General features: G+C 41.1%; 1 protein-coding gene across 1 annotated transcript in view; it reads right to left on the bottom strand.

Moving 5' to 3' along the window:
* CCDC6 (coiled-coil domain containing 6) overlaps window positions 1–14,831 on the bottom strand; it is a 110,008-nt gene that overhangs the window by 48,614 nt on the left and 46,563 nt on the right. Inside the window, exon 2 of the mRNA XM_052639672.1 lies at window positions 7,915–8,064. Within this exon, the coding sequence (XP_052495632.1) occupies window positions 7,915–8,064 (150 nt within the window). The remainder of the gene's footprint in view (window positions 1–7,914; window positions 8,065–14,831) is intronic.

Below are 14,831 nucleotides of genomic sequence, written 5' to 3'. Positions count from 1 at the left end.
TATTTTCTCGTCAGTCTCCTCAACACTGAGGACAAGCTCTCACCTGAGTGCAGGGCTCCAGTACATGAGGCTTCCTGTCCACTTAGAATACCTCAGGGGCTAAGTCTGACCTTCCTAGATTTGATTCCTAATAGCATCATGCTGCTTAAAGTGTTAACACCTTTGAAAAGATCTAGTTAGGAGCCAGATTTAAAAAAAGATGCTCAATGAATAAGATAAAGGAATTCTTGAGGCTCTGGACTCAACCTGCAAAAAAAAAAAATCCATTTTGTAAAAATTAACCCTTTCTTCTTTGAGAAGTAGAGAATATTTAACCCAAAGAAAGAATTCATTTTAAGCTGAGAACTTATCATAAATTAAAAGGAAAAAAAAAGGAAAGTAAAGATAATTAGTAGTAGGATATATCTCTGTATTTTAAGGTAATTACTAACTGGGCTGACTGTAGACTTTTTAAAATGAAAAAAAAAATTACCCAAGAAATGCAGAACACTACAACATTTATAACTGCAAAGTTTAAAATCATTTGCACAGCATTTCCAGTGATAGTTCAAGTCCATCTACAGTGCAGCCAAGTATCTTTCAATCTCCAAGATTCACCTTTTCAACTAGAAATAACAATGCTTACTTACCCCTACCCTAGTGAATAAAGCAACTTCTCACTCCAGCTTCATCTCATTATTTTTCATTTCCTTCTCCTACTTTTACTTTCTACCTGCATTTCTCCATATTTTGTCAAAGAAGTCAACCTGAAAAGCTGCTTAAGCCCTAACCCTTGCTCTTATATTTTGGGGAATCCAGGCTGGCACATTAACTCCAGCCATAATGGTAACATACTACACACATTTTGCACATTTTGGAAAAAAAACAAAACGCAGTGATTTGTGAAGACTAAAAGAACTGCCTCAAGTTTACTGTATTTTCTAATCATAATGCAGATTACATTGGACTGAGATTTCTGGCATGCTGCTCACAGGAAAATTCTGCCTTATAATTTGGCCTCTGGTGGTTGTGGCATTTAAAATGCAATAAACACATCCCAGAAGCCCTCTGCAGATGTATCGTGCACACAATGTATAAGCCCCCTGTTCCATGAAAAGAAACAAAGAACCCACGCAGCTGAGAGTCAGATAATGTGGAATGAAAAAGAACAACGAGAATGACAAAAAAAAACAAAAAACAAAAACCCACAACTCAACTTTGCCCCAAATGTTCTGTTAGCTATTAGGTGATAGCCAATTTTTCTGCTCAGCATTAATAGCCCTGAAAAACTAAACGCCAACAGGGCCACTGGTCGAGCCAGCTTAATGAAGAACATATTTCAAGGTCTCCTCTCCCCTGCCACGGGAGAACAAGTCTCCACCTGAATGGATGTGACAGCAGCGCTCGCCTCGGTGCCTTTAAAATGAACTAAACAGGGTTTCATACATATTTATCACCCTGACATGTGATTCTGCTGCCTGAACAAACAAGATCACTACACTGCCATCTTAGTGACTTGGAGAACTTGGAGGTAAAGAAGGCAGCCTCAGATTCTGGCGTACAGGCTTCAGAAGGGACCTGGACATCTACGCTCACTTCTAGTGCCTGCGGACAAGCCTGCCCTCCACAGACACAGCCTTGAAGGGACTAAAGATGCGAATGGAAGGAGAAACTACCACTCCAGGTAGAGGGGAGGGGAGAGAGGAGGTCAACGGCAGATTCAGGGACTTCTTGCAAGCCTTACTCTGTTTCATTCCTGTGCAAACACAGATGGAAGAATAACGCTATTACAGAGCAGCCTTCTGAACGTCTCAGCTCTGTATCACTTGGCAATGGCGGCTTCAGCAGTGGTTTTTGCCCACAACTTCCTTCCTTCCCTCCATGTATCATCTTTCCACAGATGCTAGGAATCTGCAAATGCTGCAGTTCCCGGAGGCGTTCTCACCTCAGAGACCAAGTCAATAATAGTAACAATAAGTCGTGTAACAAGAGATCCAGAAAACTTTCGTTCTTAAGTGCTTTCCGCCATCAATAAGAAAAATGTGTCTCCTCAGTAAGAGAATGAGTACAATCATTTTTATTATATTAATAGCTACAGTGGCATTGTTTTCTGAGGACCAGATCCAATTTCAAATGTGACTCTACAGTACAAGACCACAAACTTATTTGTTATTTTAAGGTCTAAAGTTTGAAAATTGGATTAGAGTGAAAACATTCAGAGAGATATATAATATTCGGTACTCCTATCTCAGTCCTGTTCCAGGCTTTTAAATAAAGGAAAAAAAAAAATTCATTGACTTTTGGCAGCAGTATTGGTGGAGAAAAGTGTAGGCAACAATTGAACAGGGCTTCCCAAGAGCAGGAAGTGAACCTGATGCCTTGGGCTTACATAAAAGCAAGTGAGAAAATCCACAGGGGCTAAAATCTCTATCCATCTCAGCAACAATAGGTCTTCCAGTTGGTATTGGTGACTGGTGCTTAACTGTTAGCCAGAGGAATTAGGATTTTGGTTTTTTTTTAAAGAGCGGCCAGTGGAATGAATTGTATCACAGCTGACAAGACAGTTAAGCCAATCATAAAAGCATTTTGTTTATGCTAGCTCTAAATGAACAATCTGGGTAGTCCAGAATCTTCCTGACTTTGCAAGGGGCTCCAGTGCACTGCAGTCTATGCGATCCATGATAAACAGATGCAATTATGACAGTGAAACCGAGTAAGACCCTGCAGGACCACCCCGGGGATAGACCTCCATCTTACCCCCACCCCCGCCTTGGCCCCTGCCTCTTGTTTGTAGAAAAGCTTCAAATTTGCTCTTTGGTTACATAGCAGATTTAATTAGAGAAGTGAGGAAACAGTCAAGCAAGACAAAATAATAATAGTTAAGCCATACAACAAAGACAAAGACCTTTATTTTATTTCCTCCTCAGGGCTATAAATAATATCCTGAGCCATGTCCTTGAGTTGTTGTGCAGATACTAAAACCCCCACTAGGTGGAAGAAGTTAGCTGCATGCTGACCACCAGTACACATAAATCCCAGACTGGCTGGAACCAAAAGACTGATGGCTGAGATTCCTGAAACATCACTATTTCCTCACCATCAACCCATCAGAGAATTGGGCATGAGCTGACCATGCACCCTGTGTCTCTCTCCCCTCAATGTCTTTCAAAACCCTTCCTGAAAAGCGATCGAGGAGCTCATGTCTTTTGAGCACAAGCTGCCCATTCTCCTTGTTTGATGCCCTGCAGTAAACATTGTACTTTCTTTCACCACAGCCCCGTCAGTGGACCAGCTTTGGTGCACATCAGGTAAGCAGACCCCAGTCTGGTTTGGTAACAATTGCAAGACTATGAGCTCTCAAGTTCAGTGATACAGCTGGAGGTTTCAAACCATAAGGACAAAATAGGTATTTTTAAAATTTTCTTCTTAGGAAACAAAATATTTTCTAATTACAAAAGTAATGCATGTTGCCTCCACAAACTGAGAAGGAAAGGAGCACAAGAAAATTAACATCCCTAAGCTCAGCACCCAAGTATAATTACAGCCAACATTTCGGAGAATAGTCTTTCAGACTTTTTTTTTCCCTAGCATAGATATTAAGAATCAAATTCTGATGAAGAATTTGATCACAAAACATTCCTTATACACTTTAATTACAAATTATGATTAAGCAACAAACATCTCTTCAAGGCATTCCAGAGCTGAATTTAGTTCTAGCATAGGCTTGGCATTAGACTAGAAGGCTCCTTTTTAGGACAGTTCTTACTGTCAAGTCATTGATCCCATGGTCCAGGCTCAGAAGGAAGCAGATTTTTCAGACAAGAGTCTTTGCAAAACCAAGGTGTCTATCTAGCAGATGTATACAAAAGTAAAGGAGAAAAACTGCATGCTGGTTTGTGCCTGTGTCTTTCTTGGCTTTAGACAGGATTAACATATTTGGAGGTGTTGAACCTATCTTCCAAACATGATCTTTTAACAGGGCAAAGAGATTTCTATTCATCTACTTAAATACATTTGATTCAGTTTTTATAGGTATTCGATACCATCTGTATCACAGCAGATGGAAAAGGAGGTATCTCCTTTATGGTAATAATCTCATTTTGTTCTCAAGACCAAAGAATTCCTTTGAAATGCACATAAAAGCAACACTCACTATCAAAGACAACCGCCGTAGCACAAGCAACAAAACCGAAATTGCTCCGTTAAGTAGCCTCTACGCGGCCTCTGGGTGAAAAATGGTAAACACTTCCCTGGCGAACACGTCAATTTACTCCTCTGTCCATCAGTGTTACCGGCAGCACGGTTTCTCTTAGTAGGCTATCATAACAAGTTCTTATCCAGAAGCAAGCATCCTAGAGTCATATTAAAGTAATTACACAGTGGGGAAAGTCTATTGGTACCAATTACTCTAAAAATCTTCCAGATGGAGATTAGTTCTACCACACTGGGTGGCAGAAAATGTGAGGCTGCAACAAAGGACCGGCTGAAATCCTTCAGGAAAGCCCGGGGGATGGGTACAGTAGGCCTACAGCCCTTCTTTCCAGCAGTTATGCAAGAGCCTTCCAGCTGGCCAAAGGTACAGGGATTCACCACAAAACGGCGTGCAGTTGATCCCTGGTGTCTAAGGTGAGGGATGACTGTTCATGTCACAGTAGGCACAGCTCTGGAGCTTGCCAGAGACTTCAGCCTCACACTACCTGCCGTCAGTGTCTTTTCAAAAGTCTTAGAAAGAACCAGGAGCATGGAATAAGGGGTTATTTCTTATGGATTCAGTTTCAGTTTGAAAAAGTTCTTGGGGATGGGTGGTGGGAATGGTTGTACAACAATGTGAGTGTACTTAATGCCACTGAATTACACTCTCAAAACTGGCTGCAATGGCAAGATTTACGTCTATGTTATCGATACTTCTGTGAAAGTTGCTCAGTCGTGTCCCACTCTTTGCGACCCCACGGACTGTACAGTCCACGGAATTCTCCAGGCTAGAATACTGGAGTGGGTTGCCATTTCCTTCTCCAGGGGATCTTCCCAACCCAGGGATCAAACCCAGGTCTCCCACATTACAGGTGGATTCTCTACCAGCTAAGCTACAAGGGAAGCCCAAGGGTACCAGAGTGGATAGCCTATTCCTTCTCCAGTGGATCTTCCCGACCCAGAACTCAAACCAGAGGCTTCTGCATTTTATTACTATATACACATATGGAATTCCCTTATATAGGGCTTCCCTGATGACTGTGGGTAAAGAATCTGCCTGCAATGCAGGAGACACAGGAGACATGGGTTCAATCCCTGGGTTGGGAAGATCCCCTGGAGGAGGAAATGGCAACCTGCTCCAGCATTCTTGCCTGAAAGCTCCCATGGACAGAGGAGCCTGGTGGGCTACAGTTTAAAGGGTCACAAAGAGTCAGACATGACAGAGACGAAGCGCACGCACGCACTCTCTCTCTCTCTCTCTCTCTCTCTCTCTATATATATATATATATATATATAAAGTAAAGTAAAGTGAAGTCACTCAGTCATGTCCGACTCTGCGACTCCATGGACTGTAGCCCACCAGGCTCCTCCATCCATGGAATTTTCTAGGCAAGAGTACTGGAGTGGGTTGCCATTTCCTTCTCCAGGGGAATCTTCCCGTCCCAGGGATCAAACCAGGGCCCCACACTGCGGGCAGACGCTTTACCATCTGAGCCACCAGGGAATCATATATATCTATATGTCTCTGAGACATGAATATATATATATATATAATATATGAAAATAAAATCTAGGAACCAAGTGGGGATTCATGTCTCAGAGACATGTTGACCATCCATTTGCCCAGGTTCTACAAGTGGGATTACTAATGAGCTACAGATCCACCTAGAACTCCCCAAACAACAGACTTATATCCTCGTACTGAACACTTTGTTTTGACTGAGGGTGAACATATGACCCAGACATGTGAAGCCCAGGGCTCCACATTACAAACTACTTTGGGTAACATTTTTTTGCATTGTCCAGTTTGTATTAATGTATTACCCAGTCTCTTTAGAAAGATCCATGCCCCTCAAAAAATTAAAGTTTTTAATATATGAAAATTTTTCTCCTAACCAAGTAAAACTATTTCTTTTAATGTAAGAATTCTGAAAAAACAATCTGGAAAAAATAATAATCTGAAAAAATAATTCTAAAAAAAAAAACAACTACGTTTCTCCAAGTCATAGCTTTACTTATAAGATGTTCAGAGCTTAAATTTTAAGTTCAAACCTTCTTATGCCAAATATATTACTATAATTAACGTCTTTCTGTTGCACATGGCTCTTAGGCGTTCACTCTATCCAGTAGCTTGCTTTAAGGGACATCAATGTCCTTGGAAAGAAGGTGGGTCATGATAATAAGCTAATGAGAGGCTAGTTTAAACTACACATTACAGAACAACTCACAATGAAAATGAACCTTTCTTGAGAAAAAGAAAGCATGATCTGGCTAGGATATTTACTGCTTTATAATGTCCTTTAATCAAAGATTCCAAATACCAATGACTATGCAAGTTGAAAACAAAAAAGTTTCTCGAAGTGTTAAAAATTAGGGCATCTGATTACACACAAAACTCAGAAAAGGAAGCCTTAAAGCAACATGCAGAATAATTGGTCTAATGCTGCCAAGGTGTGATAAGAGTCAAAAGTCGAACTAATCTTCTACCTCGTTTTTCCTCTAAATCAGAATGCACAGGAATAAAGAAAACATTTCAACACAGAAATTCCACCATAAATCTCCACTAGATAATACTGACCAAGGATCTCTATCCTTCACATTCCAACAGCTACCATATAAACCAAATTTTGTACAAGATTATAGTGGTATCTTTATTCAATAATTAGGTAGGAAAATAAGAATAAAAAGATGGATAAAAGGTGCCTGGACCATTGCATGGTCTTAACACTAAACTTTCTGGTCTCTTCTTCCAACATTTGATATGTTAGAAGGTAAGAGAAGAATTTAGGAAGGTTTTTTTAGGCTCCAAATATCCTTTTGCTATAATCTCACTAGAATACATATTTCGATCAAATTAATGAGTGAACTTGTTAGTAATGCCAGTGAATAGAAAATACAAGGAAAGATTTCTACCTTTTACAGCCATCTGAAAAAAATACCAATAATAGTTCTCTCTGTATAATTTTATACCTATTCACTATTTTGGACATGTTGTGTTAAATAATGAAAACTCAATGACCCACTGTTCTCAAGTTCATACTAAATAACTTGCATGATATTTGCCCTAAACAAATCTTACTTTTGTAATTTACTAATAAGCATCAAGGAGAGGAAAAGAAAACAAACAGGAGGGGAAGGTAGAAAAATCTAACTAGAAAAATTAAAATTTCTGTATGTTTTGTGCGTTGTCTTCTATACACTATTAGTGATTGATGTTAAGTTTCAACATTTGTTATTTGTTCAGTAACATATTACTCACCCATCTAAACATAACTGATTGTGCATAATTTTAACTATCACAGATACACATATTTTTCTCCCCTCAAAGTGGCATTTCCCTTTGTATCTTCATATATTAGTACAAAAGACCTACTTCTGGTTGCCAAAAATGTCCATATATTCATTATAGATTCAACATAAAAAGAGAAAGAAATCTCACATTTGCCGTTAACTCTCATAATCCCAAAATACACTGACTCCTGTGCTAAGGCCTCAGGATCATCAGCAATTTCTTAAAATGGTCAGGGTATAAAATATCTTACCTCACCTAAGCAGATGAGCTGGGAACCACAGTCTTGAGTATTACACTGCTGCCATCTTCACTTAGGTATTTTAATCTCTAAAGAATTTTAGCTACAACCTCATCAGCAAATGTTTCAAGCAAAGTGCTAGATCAAAGTCATTTTTCCCCCCCTAGAGAAGAAAACAGGCAGGGAAGATAAGAGGGGAGAAAAGGTAATTTACCTGCATCAATTTTCTGGAGAGCTCATTAGTGAGGAACTCTTCTTCCTTCTCGTAATTTACAGCAAGGGTTTCTTTCTCCTTCTGCAAAGCTTGAATTTTCTTGAATAAAGTGTTACTTATGAATTCTTCTTCCTGCTCAGCCCGGGCTTGCTGTTAAAATTTTCAAAAAAAGAGAAAAACAAAACAAAAATATGTTAAGCAAATAGGAATTTACTAATTAAAATATAGTTCTTATTTTCAGAAAGGGCTCCCATTTTAATTAGAGCTCTATTTTTAACTGTGAACCAATATACCCCAAGACGACAAAACAGAGGAATTGAGTAGCAACCACAAAAGTAAATCTGTTACCCCAAAGGGACTTCCTGTACTATCATCTTAAATGGATAGTGTGTCAGGCGCTCAGTTGTGTCTGACTCTTTGCGACCCCTTGGACTGTAGCCTGCTAGGCTCCTCTGTCCATGGGATTCTCCAGGCAAAAATACTGGAGTGCGTAGCCATTCCCTTTTCCAGGGGATCTTCCCAACCCATGGGTCGAACCCAGGTCTCCTGCATTGCAGGTAGATTCTTTACTGTCTGAGCCACCAGGCAAGCCCTATTAAAGAGATATTTCAAAGAACTTAACAAAGATGGTTTGCAGTTTTTAGAAGCTATCCCAAATCAATCACCAGAATACAGAAAGCTCCTTCTCCTATGGCAGACGGGTCCAATGCTGCGGTATGCGTATCAATTCATGACAGCTCTCCACAAGTCTCCTCATTCGAAGGGTTCAGAGTTAAAACACCTAGGTAACATCTTTTACTGAAGCAAAGAAGTACCGTTTATCAAAGTAAAATCATGTCACCTCTTCAAGATGTTACTGAAAGGGTTTGGATATGAAATGTGAAAAGCAATACAGATAGACATAGATGAATTTACATGTTCATTAAATACTTATTGGAAGGAAATATAGCAAACAGCTAAAAGGTAGCTGTTGCAAAGAGTCTAGGGGACGAAAGACAAGGATGGATGAGAGGAGCGTCCTTTTTCACTTATTTCCCTACCGGGAATTTTTTGGAGGTGAGGGCAAGGACAGGCATTACTAAATGTGAAAAACAGAAGAAAAGGGAGTCAGGCATCATTCAATGGAGATGAAAATATTCTCCCATGGATTTCTCCCTCCACTTGTGTTTTAACAGAATAAACAGAAAAACCTAGTCATCCTTGCAGGAAACCAATTTTTTTTTAGAAAATGGGGGCTTGTTCTAAATGGACTCAACTCTCTTCAAAGTATCTTTTAAGCTGCAACATTTTGATGCATGAGTCCCCAGTAACGCAGTCCTATTTCATCTGCCAAGTCCAAGAAGGAAAGAACTGCAGCAATTCCAAGCCTCCAACACCTGTCACTTATACAAGACAAAGAGGGCAAGAGAAGAAAGGGCACCTACCTGAAACGATCGCCACCTTTTATTGTAAGAGGTCCGACAGCCACTCCCAACTCTCCTGGCTGGGCTGGCTGGGATTGCCTCCCCCACCTGGAGAGCCCTGGTTTCTGGGAAGTTCATCCTCCCTGCTCCCCATCATAGGCAGGAAGGACGCCAGTGCCTGGAACTGCCTGCCAAGCAAATCTACCAAAGAAAGTCACGTGTATGTAGTACTAAGACTGAAAAAAGAGCTACATAGAAAATGGAAGCTTGGGGAAGAGGTCTGGCTCTCCAGTTCTCTAAGACCATCTGGCATAGGCCAGGAGAAGTAAGCAACAAAGAACACATCACTCAGCTAACCAGGTTTTATGACCAGCCAAGCGCACCCAGGGAGCAGGCCGGAGGTTCCCAGCGTTCCCTTACACACTCTGTAATTCATCAGCGCTTCTCAAGGTCGTGCTCTTTACCCAAAGGTCAAGGAAGCACAGCCCAGGACTGGCACTTCTTCTCCCCTTTAAATTGACCCCCAACTCGGCTTCAAAACTCTAAGACTTCAAGACCTCATACTAGTGCACTGGGCAAGAATCCAAAGCATTTCTTTTGGGCATATATGACACACACATCCAAGCCCGCAATCTGTTCAAGTTACCTGTTTTTCTGGTTTTGACTGACAAAGTTCTATATGATTTGAATTTTGATTATTCTAAAAGGAACAGGACAAAAAGGTAGAGAAGGGAACTGTAATGCCTTTGCAGGTCACTCTGCACTTAAATTTCAAAAGGATGTTTACCATAAACTCACTTCATTATCAGATCAGACTCAACTTCTTGCGTGTTACCTGGCATTGCCTACTTAGATGACTGGTAAACTTACCCACAGTCCAGTAACAGAGAACCAGGCCCCAAGGCCCAGCAGACTACCACTCCCTCTGCACAGGGACCTAGAAGTGAGAAGCTGAAAATAACAGGCCAGGCCCTAAAAGTTTAAAAATAAAAAGGATTGGGGGCAAGCTAGGTCTGTTCTGTAAGTGCCTTCCAAAGTAAGTGATGGTTGTGAGAGACCCAGGCTTTAGCCAACAAACCTTGTCACCATTTTAGAACAGCCACTTATTTCTAGGCAATAGAAACAGCAAAAGCTCTCCAAGGACCCACCAACAACACAAGGAACTGTTCTATAGAGGCTGGTTAAAGTCTATCTGATTTAACAAGGGATTAACCAGGCCTGACACAGACCTCCTTTCACTAAGTTTTTGCACTGGGGATTGTTACTCTGCTTCCCATAGCATCTAAACACACAGAGAAAAAACATCTATCTGGGAGATAAGACTCCAGGTCCCCAAACATAAAACTAGTTTACCCTTTCCCCAACTGGTCACAGAGCAGTTTTAAGAATTAACTCACGAGGGAAAAAGACAGCGTGTTATATCCAATATGGCTCCAGAGAAAACTGTTTAAAAACTCAGCTCTAGTGTACTGACGACCATGGGTAAACACGATCGTCACAGTGGGTGCCGTGCATCACAGACAAGCAAGAAGCATCCATTTGGATTTTCCCTGAAGGTTTCCCTCTGCTCTTTAGGCATTATCTTCTCAATCTTTATCTCAAATCCTGTCTTTTTCTTCTCCTTAAATCCAAAACAGGCTTCCCAGGTGGTGTTAGTGGTAAAGAAACTGCTTGCCAATGCAGGAGATGCAAGAGAGAGATAGAGGTTCAATCTCTGAGTGGGGAAGATCCCCTGGAATGGGGAATTGCAACCGCCTCCAGTATTCCTGTCTGGAGAATCCCATGGACAGAGGAGCCTTGCAGGTTCCAGACCACAGGGTCGCAAAGAGCTGAACATGCCTGAAGTGACTTAGCATGTATGCACACACACATACATTCCAAAACAGCCCTTTTCGTTTAGGCTGTAAAAGCAATCACTTTTCCAATTTATCTCCCCGAAAGAAGCCGAGAGCTAGATAGACCACAGACTAGGAGCAAAGCAGGCCAGGTGCTATTTGCAAGGATCTTGGGGTTGGACAGGTGGACAGAACAGAGATAAAAATGGGCTGACATGAAATCTCAGTTTTATCAATCTATTTCCCTTTTATCTGAAATGCTTGAAAATCTCAGCATACCTAAACACATCCAAATTCAAAAATCAAACTCTCTTCTCAAAACAACAACAACAAAATCAATTAAGGTTAGCTTCTAACTCCCTAAACTCTCAAAAGAAACTATGAGCCAAACAATTACAAACTCTTTGTTTTGCATATGTTTGTAGAGTTGAAGACTGCAAAAATCTGGGGGAAATCAAAAAATCTGTGATTACAGATATAAAGAACAAACTAGTGGTTACTAATGGGGAGAGCAACTACAGAAGGAAGGAAGGAAGAAGTACAACCAGGCGTAAAATAAGCTACAAGGAAATATTATACAACATGGAGAATATAGCCAATACTTCATCATAACTATAAACAAGCTTTTAAAAATCGTTAATCACAATATTGTACACTTTGTAAGTTACATAATATTGTGCAGCAACCATACTTCTATTTTCAAAATGTGATTATATTTTCATGTTCGATAAGGTTCCAACTGCTGTGTTCAGAAGCTGAGTGAATGCTAGCATTACCTTATTCATTTATTGGTGTCTGCTACTTTGTCCCCCACCCAGCAGGGTTCACTTGACTTCTGCTGATGTGAGGAGCACAAAGAGTACAAAGCATGCCTCAGTCTCCATCACTGTTCACTCATTCCACAAAAGTCTGATTTTAAAAAAATGAAAGAAAATGAAAAAAAAGAAAGGGACGGGTAGGGGAGACACAGGAGCAATTTACCAAGGTCTTTGGAAAAAATGGCAACCCATTCCAATATTCTTGCCTGGAGAATCCCATGGACAGAGGAGCCTGGTGAGCTATAGTCCATAGGGTTGCAAAGAGTCAGACAAGACGTAGCAAGTAAACAACAAACAGGGAAAAATAAAGATCCATCAAAAAATTCTTAGAAAACAATTACTTCCTCCTGAGTCACCACATATTTATTTAGGCAACCATACTCAAATGAGCACAATTTTCTGCTGATAAGGAAATCATTCTGACCCGCTGCTATTATGAGCAGGGCACAGATTTGATAGGAGATTCCCCTGTGATTGTTTAGTGCTTCTGTTCTCTATCAGGGATATTTCTGCAGATCAAGGATTGGCACAGAAAGGAGAATGTGAAAACTCTCAACAAGAGCACTCACTGCTGGCAAGAAAATCCGAGTACCAAGACCAAAATTATGTAAGATGATGCAACTCATCATCTGTCAAGAGTAAGAAAAGGATGGTTTCCAAAGCAAAACAAAAACAAAAACAAAAAAATACAGGCATTTATCCCTCTGACAGCAGGCACAGGTAAAGGATATAATGAAGAGAAAGCTCAAGTGCCTACCAAGATTTTGCAACTGTTTTACAAAATTACCTTTAATTTGAATGCTGTTTGCTTTAATAACAAAAAATCATAATACTAAGATACCTTGGGGTTTGGGAGGGAGGCTCAAGAGGGAGGGGTATATACACACACACATACTCATGGCTGATTCATGTTGTTGTACTGCAGTAAAGCAGTTCTCCTCTGATTAAAAAAAAACTCCTTGAAGCTCTAATTTTTAAAATTCAGGCAGGCTGGTATTTATTATTTTAATTACTTAAATTCCTTACATTTAGGAACCTATTTACATACATTATTCTAATTATTTAAATTTATTATTCTGTTGCTTAGTAACTTACAACTCAAATTTTAATGATCTTAACACCTCAGTTTGATAAAGCACCTGAAACCAAATTGTCAGGATGGCAGAAACCAACACCAAGCCAGGAAACTGAGTAACACTGCTCTCGTTTATGAGGTACGCCACTGCCTGTATCGATTGTTCTGGGAGATGCTTGGCATTCGGTGGAGCTCATGATAGAGGGCTGGTGCCTCTTACAAGATTAACCTGGACACGGTCATACCCATGGGTTTATCAGAACAAACTACTATCCTGCCGTGGTCCTGCACGGGCTAACGTTTTAAGTGCCAATAAATCCCCTGGAGAAGGGGATGGCAACCCATTCCAGTATTCTTGCCTGGAGAATTCATGGACAGAGGGCCTGGCAGGCTACAGTCCATGCGTCACAAAGAATCAGACAAGACTGAGCAACTCACACACACACACTGCAGTGGTGGGTGACAGGGAGGACATGCGACAAGCCCAAGGCCCACACCTGTGGTTTTTCTATTAGAAGAACTAAGGAAGTGATGTCAATTACATGCCTGAGAATTACAATCCTCTACGTAGGCCATGGAAGCACCAGGTTATCTCATGCTTCCTCCACACACTGTGTACCAGCCCACAGTAAAAGCAATTAATAACTGATAGATGAAGGCATTTATATTATTTATTGCCTCCCAGTATTGTCAGCAGATCACTAAGTACACAAGGGCCAGAAAGGAGTCGTTATTAGCCCTCACAAGTGTGCTAAGCTGCCCCAGACACTGTGCTCAGGCCATTGTTCCAGGACTGCAGGGCAAGGGCAGAAACAGCGACAAAGGGGGACTTTCAGGACAAGAACGCAGAGTCTTGATGTTAAAAAGGACCTTAATGGTTAACCAGTTTCATCAAGCTGCAAGGCCTCTCAAACCAGCTTAGCGAAAGACCAGCCCTCACCACCAGTCCGCAGGGGACAACGCATCCCTCCGTGTGTGTCCTACTGCACATGAGCAGAAACAGCTCTACAGATATGCTTCGCCCCATGAATTCAACAACACCCAAACTAGTCCATGCCCAGTTCAGGAAGATAAGCGCCCTGGTCACTTGCTTGGATACAGAGCAATGAGAAATTGCTAGGGAAGTTACTACATGTTTACAGTGGATTATGGGTTAAGAATTTATCTCCTCTTGGGCCAGTGACAAACAGAACAAGCTCACAGGCCAAACTTTGAACAGCATGACGTGGGGTGGAAGAGGGGACAGTGCATACATGCCACCAGACTCTGGAGTCAGGCTGCCTGGTTTATAAGGGGCCTATGCCCACCTCTAGCTGTGTAACCCCAGCTGAGTCACGGGACCTCTCTGGGCCATTACATTCTCCTCTAGAAAGTGAAAATAATGGCACCTCCCTCCAGGTTGGTTATAAAGATAAATTCACACAATTCACATCAAGAGCTTATCATGCTCATACCTTGCATGAGTAAGCACTCGCAAGACATTTAGCAGAAGAGCTTGAAGAGGGGGTATGTACAGGATGATTCATGAGAAAACAGTGAAGTCTTAGGGAATCTCACTTCCTTTAGCTAAAACGGGCAATGAACCTATTTGCAAAAGCACAAACAAAGACACAGACGTGGAGAACAAACACACGGACACCAACGGGGAGTGAAGGAGCAGGATGAATTGGGGGATTGGGATCGACATACACACACTATAAACAGATAACTAATGAGAACCTAATGTACAGCGCAGAGAACTCAACTCAGCGCTCTGTGAGGACCTAAATAGGAAGGCAATTCAAAA

Source organism: Budorcas taxicolor, chromosome 5, assembly GCF_023091745.1.
Source record: "Budorcas taxicolor isolate Tak-1 chromosome 5, Takin1.1, whole genome shotgun sequence".
Lineage (NCBI taxonomy): Eukaryota > Metazoa > Chordata > Mammalia > Artiodactyla > Bovidae > Budorcas > Budorcas taxicolor.
Note: the sequence above shows the minus strand (reverse complement) of the source record. Positions and strands in the feature narration are given on the sequence as shown.